General features: G+C 56.5%; 1 protein-coding gene across 1 annotated transcript; it reads left to right on the top strand.

The window, feature by feature from the left end:
* Positions 1 to 830: 830 nt before the first annotated feature.
* Positions 831 to 15633, top strand: LOC115618964 (NEDD4-like E3 ubiquitin-protein ligase WWP2). Its single transcript, XM_030510959.1, is given in 18 exon segments — positions 831 to 897; positions 2710 to 2896; positions 5886 to 5940; positions 7826 to 7907; position 8081; positions 8513 to 8640; positions 8942 to 9020; positions 9167 to 9238; positions 9330 to 9418; positions 10587 to 10746; positions 11757 to 11890; positions 12017 to 12130; positions 12132 to 12152; positions 12723 to 12843; positions 13174 to 13278; positions 13829 to 13925; positions 14775 to 14847; positions 15090 to 15633. Coding segments are annotated over 18 exon segments (1671 nt in total). The 5' UTR covers positions 831 to 844; the 3' UTR covers positions 15190 to 15633.
* Positions 15634 to 16639: the final 1006 nt, after the last annotated feature.

Genomic DNA, 16639 nt, shown 5'->3' on the forward strand with positions numbered 1-16639 from the left:
GCTTTCCTTTAAAGATGTATTAAGAGAAGCCAAATAAAAATTACATCAAAACCTCACAGGGCATAAAACTGACCCTGTGTGAAATCTTATGCCGACCCTCCTACCTTCTGGAGGAAATGAGGAATTTATGCTCCAAATGATGCCTGTTTCCAGAAAGTAGGCTGCTGCAGCACCTCTCTGATCATCTTGATCTAGCAAGCCAAACAACTGCCATGTAGACCTGCTCTCATTCTTTAAAGAAAGGTTAGAATGCTGTAGCTAAGCAATGTGAGGAGGTGAGCTTGCAAATCCACTAGCCGCAGCTCTCTGGACATTCTGGGTAATAAGGTGATTATTAATTACTCACAGTCACTGATCTGGGGGGGAGGCTGGGCTGCACAGCTGCGGTCCGAGCAGATGGGCACATGTGCAAACAGCTTTGCTAGGGAGGCTGTTGGGGCAGGATTTAAGGTAGATGAAGGTGCCTGTGATATCTCTTGGTCCTACATGCAGCAAGGCTCTGGTTCTGGCTGCCTTGCAGATGCAGGGGCTGCAGCTGCTGGATCCATGTTGCTTGTTCCAGCTGAACCCTTCACTTCTCTCTGTTTGGACAGGTGCCATCTCATCTGCCTTGGGTTTGCTTCACATCCTCTCCCAAGGGGTGCTGCTCTCCCCAGCTGGCCCTGGAGCAGGGGACAGGTGCCTGGGATGCAGTGGGATGCAGTTGCTCTGGCTGGCATTGCAGAGGGCAGTTTGTTTTGGGAGCTCCCCCTCAGCCAGAGTTTGGGCTCTGGGCTAACAAATATCAGCTGTCTCATTATTACTTTTTTTTTTTCTTGCAGGTGGGAACAGCGAGAGCTGCCTAATGGTAGACCATAACAACAAGACCACCATGTGGGAGAGACCTCTTCCTCCAGGGTAAGGGGCTCTGGGGGCAGCTGGCATCTCAGATACTCAACTAACTTCTTGTAGCAGACACACAGGAGTCTGTGCAAAAGGGGGGTAGGTGGCAGGAAAGTCTTTTCATTCCTAAAAAGAAATGGGGTGAGATGACCAAGTGTTTACTGGCCTGAAAACACATGCTGTATCCTCAGAAAGGTCTTTTCAGCATTTGTAGAAAGGAAAAGGCCTTCCAATCTGTTGGATTTTGACCTCTGTTAGAGGATTATTTTAACAGTCCACAGAAATCGCTGAACACTTGAGCAGCAGAACAACCACCTGTGGGCAGAGCAGAGGGGTGGGCCTTTAGGATGGGATGCCAGCAAAGTCCCCCTGAGGACCAGAAGGGAGAGGGTGGGCCTCATGTCACCTGGAAAAACATGCTTCTAGATGAAGGCTGAGCTCCTGGTGAGCAGAAACAGGCATGCTTAGTGTGTCCCAACCTGGAGCTGGACCCTGGCCTCTCTCAGAGGGGCCTCTTATGTTCTCAGCCACACTCGGGTCTGCTTGTGCTCGAGAAGACAATGCTGCTCAGCTCCATGAGACCTGCAGGAAGCACTCTGCAAAACTCATGTCCAGGAGGGCCATGCTTTCATTTGCAGGAGTAAACAGTCTTCAGGTCATAAAGGCTGTACACAGCCCTGGGATCCATGTACTTTTCAGAAGCTTGTTGAATTCTCACCTCTTTGTGCTCCTAAAAGCAGAGAACTCAATACAGCCAAACTGTTGTTCTCTAGACTGAGTTTGTTCAGGGCTGGAATGACTGAAGTGTGCTTTAACCACCAATGTGTGAAAGTGAAATACAAACCTGTCCTGTTCTTTTCCACGGGAGCCTCCAGGTTCCTGTGGGCACACACTACTTTTAGTTAAGCTGTGATCTCTGCAGCTGCTTTCTGATCCTACAACAGCTTTAAATGTCTGGTGTTAAAAGAGGGAGGCTGTTACCTGGAAAGGTAGGTTTAAGAGTACCCCAGATATACTCCTTCCCTTCTGCACAGGTCTCCAAGCCGGTGCCTTGCCTCTGTCAGAGGTCAGCTGTCTTGGAGGAATGCTTATAGCATCCTGGTGTGAACTTGGCTAGTGTGTAGGCATCCCATCTAGGCTTCATGTGCCCTTGCACAAGACTTACTTGTATTTTGTATTTCCTTCTGGTGGATCTTTGCCCAAAAGAGCCCCTTCAGCTGTGAAACTGGTGGTTATGCTGGAGCTGGGAATGGAGCCCTCGTTAAAGGGTATCTTAGTCTTGTGAGAGGAGCCAGAGAGCAAGTGTCTGAAATCAGCCTGTAGTGTCAGAGCGCAATGAAAAGTCATGGTCTCCATAGCTGGACTCCTGGGCCCAGGCAGCTCTTGGGTCTTCCTCTCTTGGAGGACTATGAGCTGCTTTTCTCACCTGTATTTCCAAGGGGCAGAACTCAACCACAAATCCTCTGCTGAGCCCCTGCATGGGGAACATGAGGGGAGTGTGGCAGCTGGGGAAGTGGCTTGTAACCCCATGCTTCTCTCAGTCATGCTTTCAGCATGTTCTGGGGCAGCAGCTGGATGTTCTCAAGCTGCTGTTGGGCATCTGGGGCCCTAGGGGCAGCCCTCAGACAAGGGTAATGGGGGGGTTCCTCTGTGTGCCACCGTGGTCTGTGCCTTCTGCTGTGCCTCCCGGCCTCTTTGGGGTTTCTTTCTGCTGCCTTCACACCAGCATTTGTACTGAGTTGCCATACGGCAGCTGGAAGCACCTGCTAGCAAGACCCACCGAGCTGTCTGAGGACAGACAGTGACATCTTCCTCTGGTGCTTCCAGGTGGGAGAAACGTGTGGATCCTTGGGGCAGGTATTACTACATAGACCACAACACCCGGACCACCACATGGCAGCACCCTACAGCTGAATATGTCAGGAACTATGAGCAGTGGCAGTCCCAGCGAAACCAGCTCCAAGGAGCCATGCAGCAGTTCAGCCAAAGATTCCTGTATTAGGTGAGAGCTAGGGTGGTGGTGGCGGCAGGGGTCTCACCCGATTCTCCTACCAGTCTCACCCGGGCTGGCCTGGGAGACATGGAGTGTGGGGAGGTGCTTGCTTGCTGGGCTGTGTTAGAGCCCACAAGTTCCTCTGTATGTGGAGAACTGTCTGGGAGTAACTTTATTTTTATAAAGCAGCTTGCATGGCCCTGAAGGGTGGTGGGAGGTGTCCTCAGCAGCCTGTCCCCAGTGTCCTTGCAGTGCCAGTGTGGCTAGGCACACACTTTCTCTCATGGCTCCCATCAGGCAAGCCTTGCTGCTGACCTGCAAGGCTTACAGAACTTGCTGCATGCTGTTGGAGCTGGGCATGTGCTGAGGAAGCTATGGAAGCCTGGTCTGTAGCAGGGGGGAGGCTCTTGGGGATGAGCTTATTCTGCCCCAAGTCTCCATTGGGCTGAGGACAGCGTGGTTGGGTCCTGGGTGGCAGCAAGAGTCAGCAGCAGTAGCTGCAGACCCAGTGTACAAGTGCTGACATGGTGAGGGCTTCAAGAGCCAAGGGACCAGAGAGCGCAGGGAACAAGCGCTGCTGGGCTTGGCGAGCTTCCTCCTGCTTTCTCTGCTTCCCCTGCTTCCTGGTGTGGGCTGAGTAGCTGTGCTTCCTTGCTTGGGGAATGGACTTTCAACAGCCCTGCAGAGCAGTAGCTTCTGGGCAGAGACCACTCTTGTCCTGGCCTTGCCTTTGCTGCTGGAGCTGGGACCTGGCTTCCAGTGGTGGTGAGCACCCTCTGATAACTGGGACAGTGCTGATGGCCGTTGTCCTGCAGTGTGAGCAATGCTTGGGAAAGAGCCAGGCTGGAGCGTTTCCACCTCCCAGAGCAGTGATGTCCCAGTGCTGTCTATTGTCAGCTGGGTGAAAAACATGGCTCTTGCCAGGAGGCAGGAGGTCTGCAGGGCAAGTGTGGGGCGAAGGTGGGCAGAGCAATGACCAGCTTTTCCTCGATTCTTAGCTCATCTTGGAGAAAGACAGGAGGCTGGCATGTCCCAGCAGTGCTGGTGTGAGCTCTGTGCTCCAGTGAGGAGCTCGGATGCTCTTTGGGAGGGGTGCAGCCAGAGCAGTTGTGCAAAGTCCATTCTGCTTGAGACAACCAGGGGTGCAGGAAGCTGCTCTGCCCCTCTCTTCCCCCTGCCTGTCTCTCCTGGACAACTCACCAGCCCTTCCAAGCCTTGCGGCAGGAGCTGGATTGCCACAGCTCTGCTGCCCACTGCCAGCCTGTGCTCCTCAGCATAGGAGGGGGCTTCCACTGGAGGCTGAACAGGGCTCCAGGCCTGTCACTCACTCCCATCTCCAGCAACACTAGCCTTGGAGCTGCTCCAGTGCTGTGCAACTCACCCTGGCCAGGCTTTGTGGAGAGCAGAGGGAGGGACTTGCGCTCCAAATTTAGCCTGATAGAACGATTGTACTTTTTGTATCAAACTCTGCTGCCAGCAGTGATGTCTCCTTCTTTGCCTCCTTCCCCAAGGGGCTTTCTGCTTTGCTTTGCCCTCCCGTCTCCAGCATCCACCTGCCCTCCTTGCTGGGAGAGGAAGGTGGGGAGGTGATGGATGAGCAGTGCTGCAGCCCTGGGCGATTCAGAGTTCTCTCCATGCAGCCCCTGGGGGAAGCCACAGCTTATGGGGGGCCAGGGTGCAGCCAGGGACCAGTCTGCCACCTCAGTGCTGCAGGGCTCCCTGGGCTGTGCCTGCATGCAGCATCCCTTGCACCAAGTGGTCTTGTTGGCACGAGGGGCCAAGTTGTTCCCAGGGGATGTGGAGAGCTGCAGGAGGGATGGCTCCCCAGACCTCTGCCCCAGGCTCTTGTGTCCCTGCCCTGTTAACTTTAATTAGCTGGTTTTAGGTCACAGTGAGGTGATACCGTTGGACGTGGCTCAGCTGTGGCTCTGGCTGGCCTGTCTGGGTAGGGAGAGAGTGGAGACTGCCCCATGCCATGCTGGGGCAGTGCCTCCTGCGCTCAGTCCTGGCATGTGGGGTAGGGTACCAGAGACAACGCTCAGAGAGGCATGGACTGTGCCAGCCCCATCCCTGTTGTCCCCCAGGACATCCCTGGGGTGTTGGGCTGCCATGGGTGTCTTGAGTGCTGGTTGCTTGTCTCAGAGTGGGGGGCCCTGGCATTTCCTGAGCCCAGGCTACCTCCGATCCCCAGCCCAGTGCTGAGGGCTGGGAGGCGGCCCCTCTCTGGCAGTTGGGTTTCAGGAGGTACAATGAAAATGCCTTTTTGGTAACAATGCGTTTCTTATTTAACCGTTAAAAGCACTTGCAGGCCTCCTCCTCCCTGGACCCCCAACTGTCGAGGCTGTGCCTCCATCCCCAGGGACCTCCATTGGAGCTGGAGATGGGGGTTCAGGCACGGGGCAGCACTCCAGCCTGCTCCCCTTGTCCCGGGGCATCCTCCGGTTCAGGCTGGGTGATGGCCACCGGTTCTGCCTGCCCTGGGGAAGAAGAAAGGTGCTTTGTGCAGCGGCCCCCAACCTGCCGGGGGGGTGGCAGGGCGCAGAGCCGCCCGTCTGCGCGGGATGAATGTGGCCTAAGTGCAAGGGCATCCCGCACCCTGCCCAGGAGGAGGGGGCCGCCAGCCTGCCAGGAAGTGCTGGGCGTGGACTGGGCTTGTGGGAATGATTTCATTGGAAAGGCCTGCGATATTTTTTCCCCTCTTGTGTGTGGTTCTTGGAAGAGGCTGGAGGTGTATCTGGTGGGGACAGGCGGCGGGAGCCATGCACATCTGGACCCTGCCACGCTGTCCCACTTCCCTCTGTGCGGCACAGCCCCTGCCACCCCCTTGGCTGCCACAGCCTCTGTTTAGTTTGTGCTTTTTTTTTTGTTGGTTTTTTTTAGTTCTCTGGGAGCTGCAGGCCAAGGGGAGGCAAGTGGGAGCCGGGCTGCTCAGCTCACCGCTGCGTTCCACTCTTCCCAGGTGTCCTGCCCTGGTTTAATTGTGTGGTTTTGCCCTCTCTGTTGTCTCTAGTCATCCAGTGCTCCGTCTGACAATGATCCTCTCGGTCCCCTTCCTCCTCGCTGGGGTAAGTACTGAGCCACCTCACCTGCCTGCCACCACACTCACTGCACAGCCCCGATGGGGATGCTCTTCTGTCACCCAGAGCAGGACCCTGGGAGCGCAGGATGGTGCTGTCAGCAGCTCCTGCACTCCCATCCCTGGTGTTAATGGGAATGGTGGCTGGGGAGTCAGTGTTCCCTGTGCTCTGCTGCATGTGGGGCTGAGCCTGCCTGTGATTAGCATGATCTCTGATTTGAAATCCAGCTGTTTTTCCTTTTTTCCCCTTTTCCTGGAGGAGTTCCCAGCTTATTTCAGCTATTGAATGCAGAAGTGCTTGTGGTTGTTCTTTGGATGGGGGGAGAGGTTGGGGATCCAACTCCTCGCTCATCCCCAGACCCCTCCTATGTTGAGCAGGGATCCATCCCACTGCTCTGCGTGCCTCCTGGGATGCTCTGCCTCAATCCACAGTGGGGCTGGGAGATGGCAGGAGCGGGGCTGGCTGTCCTGCCCCCATGGTCCAAGCACTGTGTGCTGGAAGGTTTTGAAAGATCCCTGTGCCATCCCCAGGGAAGAGAGGCCCCCTCCATGGCGAGAGCATCCCTGAAGAGGGCAGGCTGGGATGCTTGTGGGTGCAGATGGGCTGTCCTGTGCCAGGCAGGGAGGGCAGGAGAGGGGTTAAAACTGTGGCAAGCTTGGAGCGGGACAGAGAAGGCTCAAGGCTGCTAAGGGGGTCTCCAAGGGCAGGGTCTCTATGGGAACAGTGCTGGAGCCTTTGCTGCCATGCTGGGTGGTCCACGTCCTGCATCAGAGATGAAAGGGGTCCTGTCCCCAGTTTCAGCTGGGCAGACTGGGGGGAAGCACAGCTCTGCATGGGGCTGAGCACCTTGGAGTGGGATCCTTGGGATGGATTGAGGTCCCGGGATGGATGCAGTCCCAGTCATCATACATGGGGTCTGCCAGAACCATGGTGTGTGAGCTGCTTCCCACAGTCCGGGGGTGAGACGGAGTGAGGGGGGGCTGCGGTGGCTGGGAGGTGACAGGGCAGTGTGTGTGCAGGGCATCCCGGCCAGCATGGAGCAGGGCCCTGTGTGCTGGGAGTGACACAGGCACGTGGAGGGAGGAGGTGTGTTGTGTGGGGCACACATGTTGTGGGGAGGCAGCAGGCGGGCACGGGGTGGCTGGTGAGAGGCAGAGCGGGGTTGTTGGTGGGCATGCAGGCAGGGTGAGAGGGGCTGTGCAGTGTGGGTGCAGGCACCCAGGGGCTGGTGGGGTGGGGAGCAGGTACAGGATCATCAGCAGGTCAGGGCATGTGGTACCCAGCCATGGCTGGGAGGCTCTTGCTCTTCAGAATGTGAAAATGGTGTTGGAAGTGTGTGTTGGGAAGGAGGTGAGGCTGCAGACATGGAGGGGGTTTGAGCAGTGGTGCTGGGGTGAGTGGCAGGGTTGTTTTATGCTTGTGTGCAGCAGAGGAGGGGGGTTGGTGCACCGGCAGTACAGCCATGCAGGGAGCTCAGATGTGTTTGAGGAAGCACCTGCAGATCCACAGGGAGGGCTGCTGGGCTTGTGGAGTGCTGCGTGTCTGAAGGAGGGTGCGTGTGCCACCTGCCCGGCGAGGTGCATGGCCAAGCATGCCTCTTGTGCCAACCTGGCAGCATGTTGGCAGGGCTGGCCTCTGCCATGGCACCTCCCACTCGCTGGCCTTCCCTGGAGGTGTGGCAGCTTCTGCACTAGAAGAAATGTAGGGCTTTTATCCTGCCTTTTCCAAATGAGCAGGGGTAGTGCTGGTGGGAGGTGGGACAGAGGAGCCGACAAACTTCTCATGAGCTGGGAAGGGGAGGGCTGTTCTCTAGACTGTGGGTCAGCACTGGCCAGGGTGCTCCAGCTAACACTTCCTCTCCTTTTTCTCTTAGAGAAGAGACAGGACAGTGGGCGAGTGTATTACATGAACCACAACACATGGACCACCCAGTGGGAAGACCCTCACACGCAGGGGTAGGCAGCCTGTGGGGAGAGCAGGGAGGATGCTTGTGGTTTTGGAAGGTCCATGAGATGGGCTACTGGGTGCCAAAAGCTGTTCATGCGGGGGACTGAGTGGGCTGCAGTGCTGGGGAGTCAAGAGCACCAAGAACTGCAGGCAGCGAGCAGGCTTTGCTGGAGTTCCTGAGGGTGGGATGCTGCAATCCTTGGCATTGTGGAACAGCTCTCCAGCTTGCAGGAGCTGAGGGTGGAGCTGAGGAAGTCATAGGGAAGACTGCAGGGTTTTTTGGGCAGAAAGAAGTGCTTTCTCCTTGCCCTGTCGCCTTCCCTCAGGGCTCTTCTTGGGCTCCTGAGAGCTTTGGGGTTGTGGTTCTCCAGAGACCTGCCCCAGCTGAGGACCTGGCCCAGGCCTCCACTGAGGCCACCTCTCCCGCAGACAGAGTGTGAAGCTGTAGCTTGCAGGTAGGTGCTCACTAATCCCATACTGTGAATCCTTCCTTTGTCTGGCATGGAGCTGAACTGCAAATTGAAGGTTGTCCCCAAGGGCAATAATTTGGAGGGCTGCAGTTGAGGGTGAGATGCCTGAGGTGCCTGCCTGGTGACCCCTTCCTTGTCGGCAGGATGATCAGGAGCCGCCACTGCCACCCGGCTGAGAGATGAAGTACACGAACGAGGGCGTGCGCTACTTTGTGGACCACAACACTCGCACCACAACCTTCAAGGACCCACGCCCTGGATTTGAGTCTGGGTAAGTGCTTCTGGGCTGAGCCCCTTGCCCTGCAGCCGGACTGCACACTGGGAGCTGGGGCTCGGGCTGCCTGCTTGCAGCTTGTGTCTTCCTGTGGTCATGACACAGAGTGGGGGAAGTGGGTCAGTTTTGTTGCAAAGACACTGAACAGTGGGTTTAGGGGCTCACATCTGGCTCTGACAGAAGAGAGCTGCACCCCAGAGATCTTCCTTCCGCCCAGCAGGCGATGAGGCTGCTGGGGCCAGGCAGCTTGTGCCAAGCAGCTCGGGATGCTGAGCCAAGGCCCATGCTGCTTTTGCAGGAGCAAGCAGGGTGGCTCCCCAGTGGCATATGACCAGAGCTTTTGCTGGAAGTACCACCAGTTCCACTTCCTCTGCCATGTGAGTAGAGTGGCCAGAGGGCCCTGGCAGCTCAGGGCTGCTGTGCTGGATGGGTGCATGGATGACCTGACCCCATGGGCAGGTGTGGGTCAGAGGAGCCACTGTGCCAGCCTGCACAAAGCCTTGTGTTTCTGTCTTGCTTGCAGTCGAATGCATTGCCTAGCCATGTGAAGATCAGCATGTCCCGACAGATGCTCTTTGAGGACTCCTTCCAGCAGGTGAGGAAGTGCTGGGGCTGCAGTGCCTGGAGAGGTGTGGAGCTGGCCCTTGCATCAGCCTGTGGTGACGCTTCCCCTTGCTTCTCCCCAGATCATGAACATGAAGCCGTACAACCTGCAGCACCGCCTGTACATCATCATGCGGGGAGAGGAAGGCCCGGACTACGGTGGCATTGCCAGGTGAGTGCCGTGTGCTGGACCATGTACCTGCTGCTGGATGGGGCTGTGCCTGCGGTGTGGAGTCCTAAAGGGCAATGCAGGCACAGGAGTCTGTCCGGCAGCTGTCCCGGGTCCCCAGCCTTTCTGCAGTGCCTGTTTGGGCAGAGGAGCCCAAGGGCGTTCAAATGGGAAACAGTGAGTTTTAGGAATGGTGGGACACCCTGAAAGCATTGCATTGGCCTGTCCCTGGCACAGAGAGGGCTGGGGGACCCAGTGTGAGCTCTTCTGCTGCCCTTGGGATATGGGGTGATGGGTGAAGTGACCTCTTCTCCCCGCAGCCAACAGGCCCCGTGTTTCCAGGGACAATCCGTGTGTGCCAGGTGTGATTCCTGCCCTGAGGATGGTGTTACTACAGGGCATGGGCTGCATCTTGGCTGGAGGAGGGTCCTGTGCCCCCATGAGGTCCCGCTGGCTCACTCAGGGTGTTTGCCTTGGTGCTGGGCTATCACTTCCCCCACCTGCTGCCATTCCAGCACCCGTGCTGCCATGCTCTTGCCCGCTCCTCCTTTGTGGTGCTGCTGCCTCTGGCTCTGGTGCAGGGGCTCCTGCTCTCCACCTCTCTCTGTGTCCTGCCAGTGGTTTTACCCTATGGTAGGTTACGTCATGCTGTTCTACCACAGGGTAGAACCACGGACGGGATGCCGGGGCTGCGTCTGAGGACTCCTGTCTCCCTGCACAGCTGGGGGAGCAGAGCCAGGATGGTTCCCATCCTGCGCTGCTTTGAGCTCAGGGTGGAGCTCCCAGGGGAGCCTGTGTGGAGAGACTTGGGGCGGGTGTGCACAGTAGTGTGTGTGTGTATGTGTATGGCAGCCTGGGTGGGACTGAGCCACATGGTGCCTGCCGGGACCCCCAGTTCTCCAAGTGGGGCCTCTGGCAAACCGGGACATCTGTTGCTGATGTCTCCAGAAGTGCTTCACAAACCACACACGGCACCCCTGGTGCAGAGGACACCCTCACAAAGTCACACCAGCATCCAACACCTGCAGTGGCACTCTGTGGAGATGGGGACCTAGTTTGTGCGGAGTGTGCTGTGGAGGCACAGGGCTGTCCTCTCTGCTGGGGCACAGCCCCTGGGTGCCCAGGCTCCTCCAGCTGCTTGTCACCGCACTTCCCCTTCCTCTTGCCCCAGGGAGTGGTTCTTCCTCCTGTCCCATGAGGTGCTCAACCCCATGTACTACCTCTTCGAGTATGCTGGCAAGAACAACTACTGCCTGCAGATCAACCCTGCCTCCTCCATCAACCCTGACCACCTCACCTATTTCCACTTCATCAGCCGCTTCATCGCCATGGTAAGAGCTCAGGGTGATGGGCGAGAGGGGTTAAGGAGGCACTGGGGGGCAAGATGCTTCATTCATGTGCCCCCATGGAGCAGGGGCCTTGCAGGGGATGGGAGGGTCAGTGGGGCAGCTCTGCCTGCCATGGCTGTGCTCAGCTTGGCGGTGTCGCCCTCCTTAAGCCCCTTCTTGCTCAGGTGTGGGTCTATGAGAGATGGGCCATTGAGGGGGTGTGGTGGGGAAGGCTGTGGGGTGATGTATTTTAAATCCAAGGAATGGCTGTGGAGCCAGAGGGGACCTGGTTTCCCAGGGGCGGTGTGGCAGGGGTGGCTCCAGGTCTTTGGCTACTACCCCAGGCACTGTTTGATCTGCAGCTCCAGGGACTAGTTTTAGCCCCAGCAGTGTGAGATTTTCCAGCTGCCCAAGCCCCAGAGTGGCTCTTCCCGTTCATCTCGCATTCCCCAAGGCCGATGTGCTGTGGGTTGCCCGGCCCAGGGCTGGCAGGGGTTTCCTGAGATTGGGGAGGGGTCCCTGGCCCACAGCCCTGCAAGGTGTGCACGGGAGGCAGCTGTGAGCTGCTCCGGACCTCGCTCTGCCCTGCCCTGCGCCTTGCAGGATACCAATAAAACCCCAGACTATTACCGCTGGGCTGTTCTAGACAAGTGTCTGCATTATTTTTGGCTGCCTTTGCCTTGGGGCTCCTGGAAGCCAGGGATTCAGGGAAACTGCAGCACAGCTCTGTTTAAACAAGTGCTCTTAATAGAGCTGTGAGGGGAGAAGGAGACGTGGTGGAATTCGCGGTGGGGAGGGGAGAGGGGCTGTGAGCACACCTGCACCGGGCAAGCTGCCCCTGGGCAATACTGCCGGGGGGAGCCCAGTTTGCCAGCTGGGAGTGAGTGCTGCAGCTCTGGGACCCCATGAGTGATTCCCTTTTGCTCCGTGGCTGCCCCAGTGGTGGAGCATCATCTCGCCTCACGGGTCTGTCCTGGCATCCCCTGTGACCTGGTGTCGCTTTCCCACTGCAGGCTCTGTATCATGGGAAGTTCATCAATACTGGCTTCACGCTGCCCTTCTACAAGCGGATGCTGAACAAGTGGCCCACACTGAAGGACCTGGAATCCATCGACCCCAAGTTTTACAACTCCATTGTCTGGACCAAGTGAGTGTCTCACGCTCCCTCCTGGCCCTGACCTGTTCTGCTGTGGGGAGGCAGTGCTCCTCCCTATGGCCCCTCGCTGCTGCCAGGTGCCTCTGTCAGAAATCACATCCCGGTGTTCCCCTACAGGGAGAACAGCCTGGAGGAGTGTGGCCTGGAGCTGTACTTCATCCAGGACATGGAGATCCTGGGCAAGGTGACCACCCATGAGCTAAAGGAGGGTGGTGAGAGCATCTGGGTGACAGAACAAGGAGGAGTACATCATGTGAGTGGCCATCTTGAGGCCCTCGACAGGCCATACCCTCACTGGATGCAGGGCAGTTCTGGGGTTGGGAATACAGGTCTTGGGATGTGGCTGCCTCCCTGGTCTACATGGGCTGTGACAAGTATGGGCTGGTGCAGTTGGCTGGGCTCTGCTGCGATCTGGCTTACTGCTGGCTGGGCAGTTGCCAGTACTTTCAGGAAAGAGGACTGGGGAGAGAGGGTGAGACTTCTCTCCCTGTCCTGTGGCTGCTCACCCTGCCTGTCTGCTACTGGGCTGGCTGGGGGCTGCCAGGGCCATCTCCTCCTGATGACAGTAGGCTCCAGCCAGGGGACATGGTTTGCACCCCTCAATCTCCCGAAGGCTGCTGGTCTGTGCTCAGGGTTGTCTGCTGCTCATGGGTTCAGAGGCAGAGAGACAAACCCACTAGTGGGGAGCCCTGCTGATTTGCAGGAGCCCCTCTCCCCCTCCCCACGCATCCCTGCAGGTCCCAGGGCCCTCCTTGCTGGCGGGAGGGATGATGATGGTTCCCCACGCTGCTGGCTGCCTGCCGACCACCATCTGCCTCCCCAGGCTGCTGACGGAATGGAGGTTCACACGGGGCGTGGAGGAGCAGACCAAGGTTTTCCTCGATGGCTTCAATGAGGTGGTGCTGCTGGAGTGGCTGCGGTACTTCGACGAGAAGGAGCTGGAGGTGAGCTGGTGCCTGTGCTGGAATGGGGGACATGGAGGTTCCAGTGCTTCCCAGCTGCAGGCTGCCTGGGAATTGCACGTGGTGATGTGCTCCATTCACAGCCTCTGCCACTTGGCTCTGCTGATGGGGAGGTGGTTGGGTCTGTGGGGTGGCTTGTTGGGTTCATTAGCAAGAAAACATCTCATAAGAGGCAAGGAATTCCTCCAGACAGCTCTGTTGCCCAGTGCTGGAGCCTGTGCCTTGTGAAGTCTGGCACTGGAGGAGTTGGTGCTCTGAGGGGTGGGTGCAAGGCCTTGGTTCTATCCCCTGCTGACTGTCCCTTGTCCCCAGCTGATGCTATGCGGCATGCAGGAGATTGACATGAACGACTGGCAGAAGAATACCATCTACCAGCATTACACCAAGAACAGCAAACAGATCCAGTGGTTCTGGCAGGTCAGTCCCAGTGCCAGCAGCATCTCCAACCCACTCCACAGCCCTGGGATCATCCTTGGCCCATGGCCTGGGGCAGGCAGCCTCACAGGCTGTCAGGAAGAACAAAATGCAACCATGAGCACGTGTTCAGCAAGTAGCATTTGGCTGTGGCTGGCAGAGGCCCTGGTGCCACTGCTGAGGACAGCAGGCAGCACTTAGTGGTCAGCATGCTTCTAGTAATAGCTGCTGCTCTTGGGCAGGATGACAGAAGGGGGTGATATGTAATAAAACTGCGCTGGCTCGGGCAGTGCTGCTCTGTGCTGGCCAGGAAAGAAGGGGGTTAGAAATGGCTCTGAAGGAGGGCAAGACTGGGCAGAGCTGCTCCCTTCAGACCCTTTGGGATGCACTCTTACCTGAGGATGCAGGAATGGAGGTGAGGGCTGGACCACCCTGGGCTGTGTCCCAGGGTGTGGGGTAAGTCATGGGCAGGAGCCGTGCTGCAGGACAGTGCCTCTGGCCTGGCTGAGCTGCAGGCTTGGGGGTGACAGGGATCCCACTCTCCTTGTCATAGGTGATTAAAGAAATGGATAATGAGAAGAGGATCTGGCTGTTGCAGTTCATGATGGGGATGTGCCACCTGCCCGTTGAGGGGTTTGCAGAGCTCATCGGTGCGTGTGCCCGGGGGGCGCTGGGGAGCTGAGCAGGGGCAGTGGCCAGGCATGGAGCTGGTGGTGGGACCTAGCTGTCCATGTGTCCATCACAGAGTGCAAGGCAGCCCGCAGCAGTGAAGCAGCTGTGACATCTGAGCATGGTGATTTCATCTGGTGGCATGCTGTACCCAGACACATTCCTTAGCCATGAACCATGCCACCAGAGTTAACTTTGTCAGTCCAGTTTGTAATCCCATTTTGAATGAATTTGATTTTTTATTTCATTTTGATTTCTGTGCGATGAAACCCCCTTTACAGAAAACCACAGTGTGGCATTATTCTGCTTTCATCCTTTAATTTGCTGCTTTTTGGGGCCTGTATCAGCCTTTCCCTTACTTTCCTGGAATCGCTGTTGAGCTAACTTAACCCACTTGTTTATTCTCACTGGCAAATAAGGTTTTTCCAGCCCCTTGGAACCTCTCCAGCATTCACTATCAGTTAAAAAGTGACCTCAGTGACTCAGGCTTCCTGAGCAAGGTCCTTTAAAACTCTCAGATGGACCCACTCAGTCTTGCGGGTCCATGGATAAATATGTTTTAGCATTTGCTGTTTAACTGTCTTGCTTGGAAGCCATGCTGTTCCCTCTCTGTGCTGTCAATATGCTTGTCAGCTTTTTCCTTTCTCGTTTTTTGTACATTCTCTCTGAAGGGGTCAGAACAGGCAGAGAGTCCTGCTATGAATTTATGCCCTGATGTGTCATAAGGATCATAAGGGTGTGTGATGGTGCAATCAGCTAATAGTGTGTCAAAGGGTTTTCTTTTCAGCTTCTGGACATGTAATGAGATTTGCTGTGCTCATAATTAACAGGCAGCAACGGGCCCCAGAAATTCTGCATCGATAAAATTGGTGGAGAGACATGGCTGCCTCAGAGCCATACGTGGTAAGTCATTTCTCCTCAGCCCTGTTAGGAGCATGTGGGGACAACCGCGAGCAGCCTCTGTGGGGCTGCACAGGGCCCTGGGCACTCTGTCCCATCCACCCACATTCCCAGGGGACATAGCTGCCGTTCCTGGCTGTGCATCTTATGGCAGCTGCTGTGTGCAGCTGAAGCTGGAGAGGATCCTGCAGTGGGGAGGAGGATTGGGATCGTGGTGCTGTTCACAGCCTCTGCTGTCTCTCCAGCTTTAACCGTCTGGATCTCCCTCCCTACAAGAGCTACAAACAGCTGAAGGAGAAGCTGCTTTATGCAATTGAGGAGACAGAAGGATTTGGACAGGAGTGATGGGGTTTTGGTGCTTTCCCAGGGCAGGGAGGGCCCTGAAGTGCTGCTGGGCACGAGGTCCTGCCCACAGAGCCCAGTGTTGAGCCCTCTCCGCAGGATGGTGCACAGGCAGCTGGGATGCTGTTGCTCTTGTTCCTGGGCAAGATCTGCATTTAATGCAGTCCTGGGGGAAATGGGTCCATGTTTCCCTCCCTAAAGAAATTCAAGGTGTGACAAGAGGTGTTTGCACCTCTCACCCTTCACTGGCTCTGCTCAGCTCACGAGTTGCAGGCTGGTGCAGAGGGGATGGGGAGAAGCCCTTGGCAGGCAGCGCAAGGTGCACTGAGGCTCTCTGGTCCCCCCCCCCTTGCAAACAGTTAAATGAGATCTGGTTTTGGCACAGGCTATTTTTCCCCTAGTGTTTTCTGCCTTTTCATGACACTTTAATAGATGCAGGTGAGGAGGGGAAATGGCTCTCGAACTGACTCTCGGGTCACTTTTGGGTCCTATCCAGCACCCTGCAAAGGGAACGGGGAACCACAGTTGATGTTGCACTGTGTGAGGGCCAGGATGGCCCCTCCCCATGCCAGATCCACATGGCCTGGAGTCAGGGCCTGGCTGACCATGCCTGTTGTGTATTTGATTTGTAAGCATGATGTGGCCCCTTTGCAGTTGTATGTCATCATTAAGTGGTTTGTTGCTCAGAGATGGTGTTCCACAGCTCTGGTCACGTTGGGGCATATCTGGCCTTTGCTTGGTTCATGGGTTCAGCCCAACTCCCTGTTTTCTCTGTCACTGGCTGGGCTGGTGGCAGGAGCTCCCAGAGCTGCAGGTAAAGGCAGGATCAGGCCTCTGTCCCTTGTCTGGGTGCCACCTCTGCTGCCCCCCTGTTCCCAGTGCATACAAGTGTTGGTGTACATAGCTGTACATAAAGGAAGTCTATGGATACAAGACACTGCAATAGCTTTTGACTGGTAACCGGCTAGTTTTGTACTGCACCATTCTGCCTCAGCCATGCTGACTTCTTGTGCAATAAATGATAAAGCATCTGCTAAGGTGCGTGTCCCTGGTCCCTGCATTGCACGGGGGACAGCCTGGTGCAACCCCCAGGGTGCCTGGGCCATGATGGGTGCCCAGAGCTCCTTAGTGGTGTTAAAAGTAACACGTATTTTTTCCATGCACACGCTGTGCAGGAGGATCAGGCTTCATCCAACCTCTAATCACACTCAGCTAAAAATGGTTGCAGGGTCCTTTGCCAGAGCTGGAGCTGCCTCCCTGTGCCACTGTGTGAAACTGAGCAGCACCTGTGGAACAGAATTAGGTGCATGAGGCCAGTGGCCACAGGCTGGTGACATTCAGTAAAAAATCCAACACAAGCAGAACTAACCAAACCCACTGTTCCTATCACTGGGGACAGCCTGCATCCAGTAATTCTGCCATGACTTTGCTTTTCAGCAGCTGCCTTGGCTCA

This window comes from Strigops habroptila, chromosome W, assembly GCF_004027225.2.
Source record: "Strigops habroptila isolate Jane chromosome W, bStrHab1.2.pri, whole genome shotgun sequence".
Taxonomy (NCBI): domain Eukaryota; kingdom Metazoa; phylum Chordata; class Aves; order Psittaciformes; family Psittacidae; genus Strigops; species Strigops habroptila.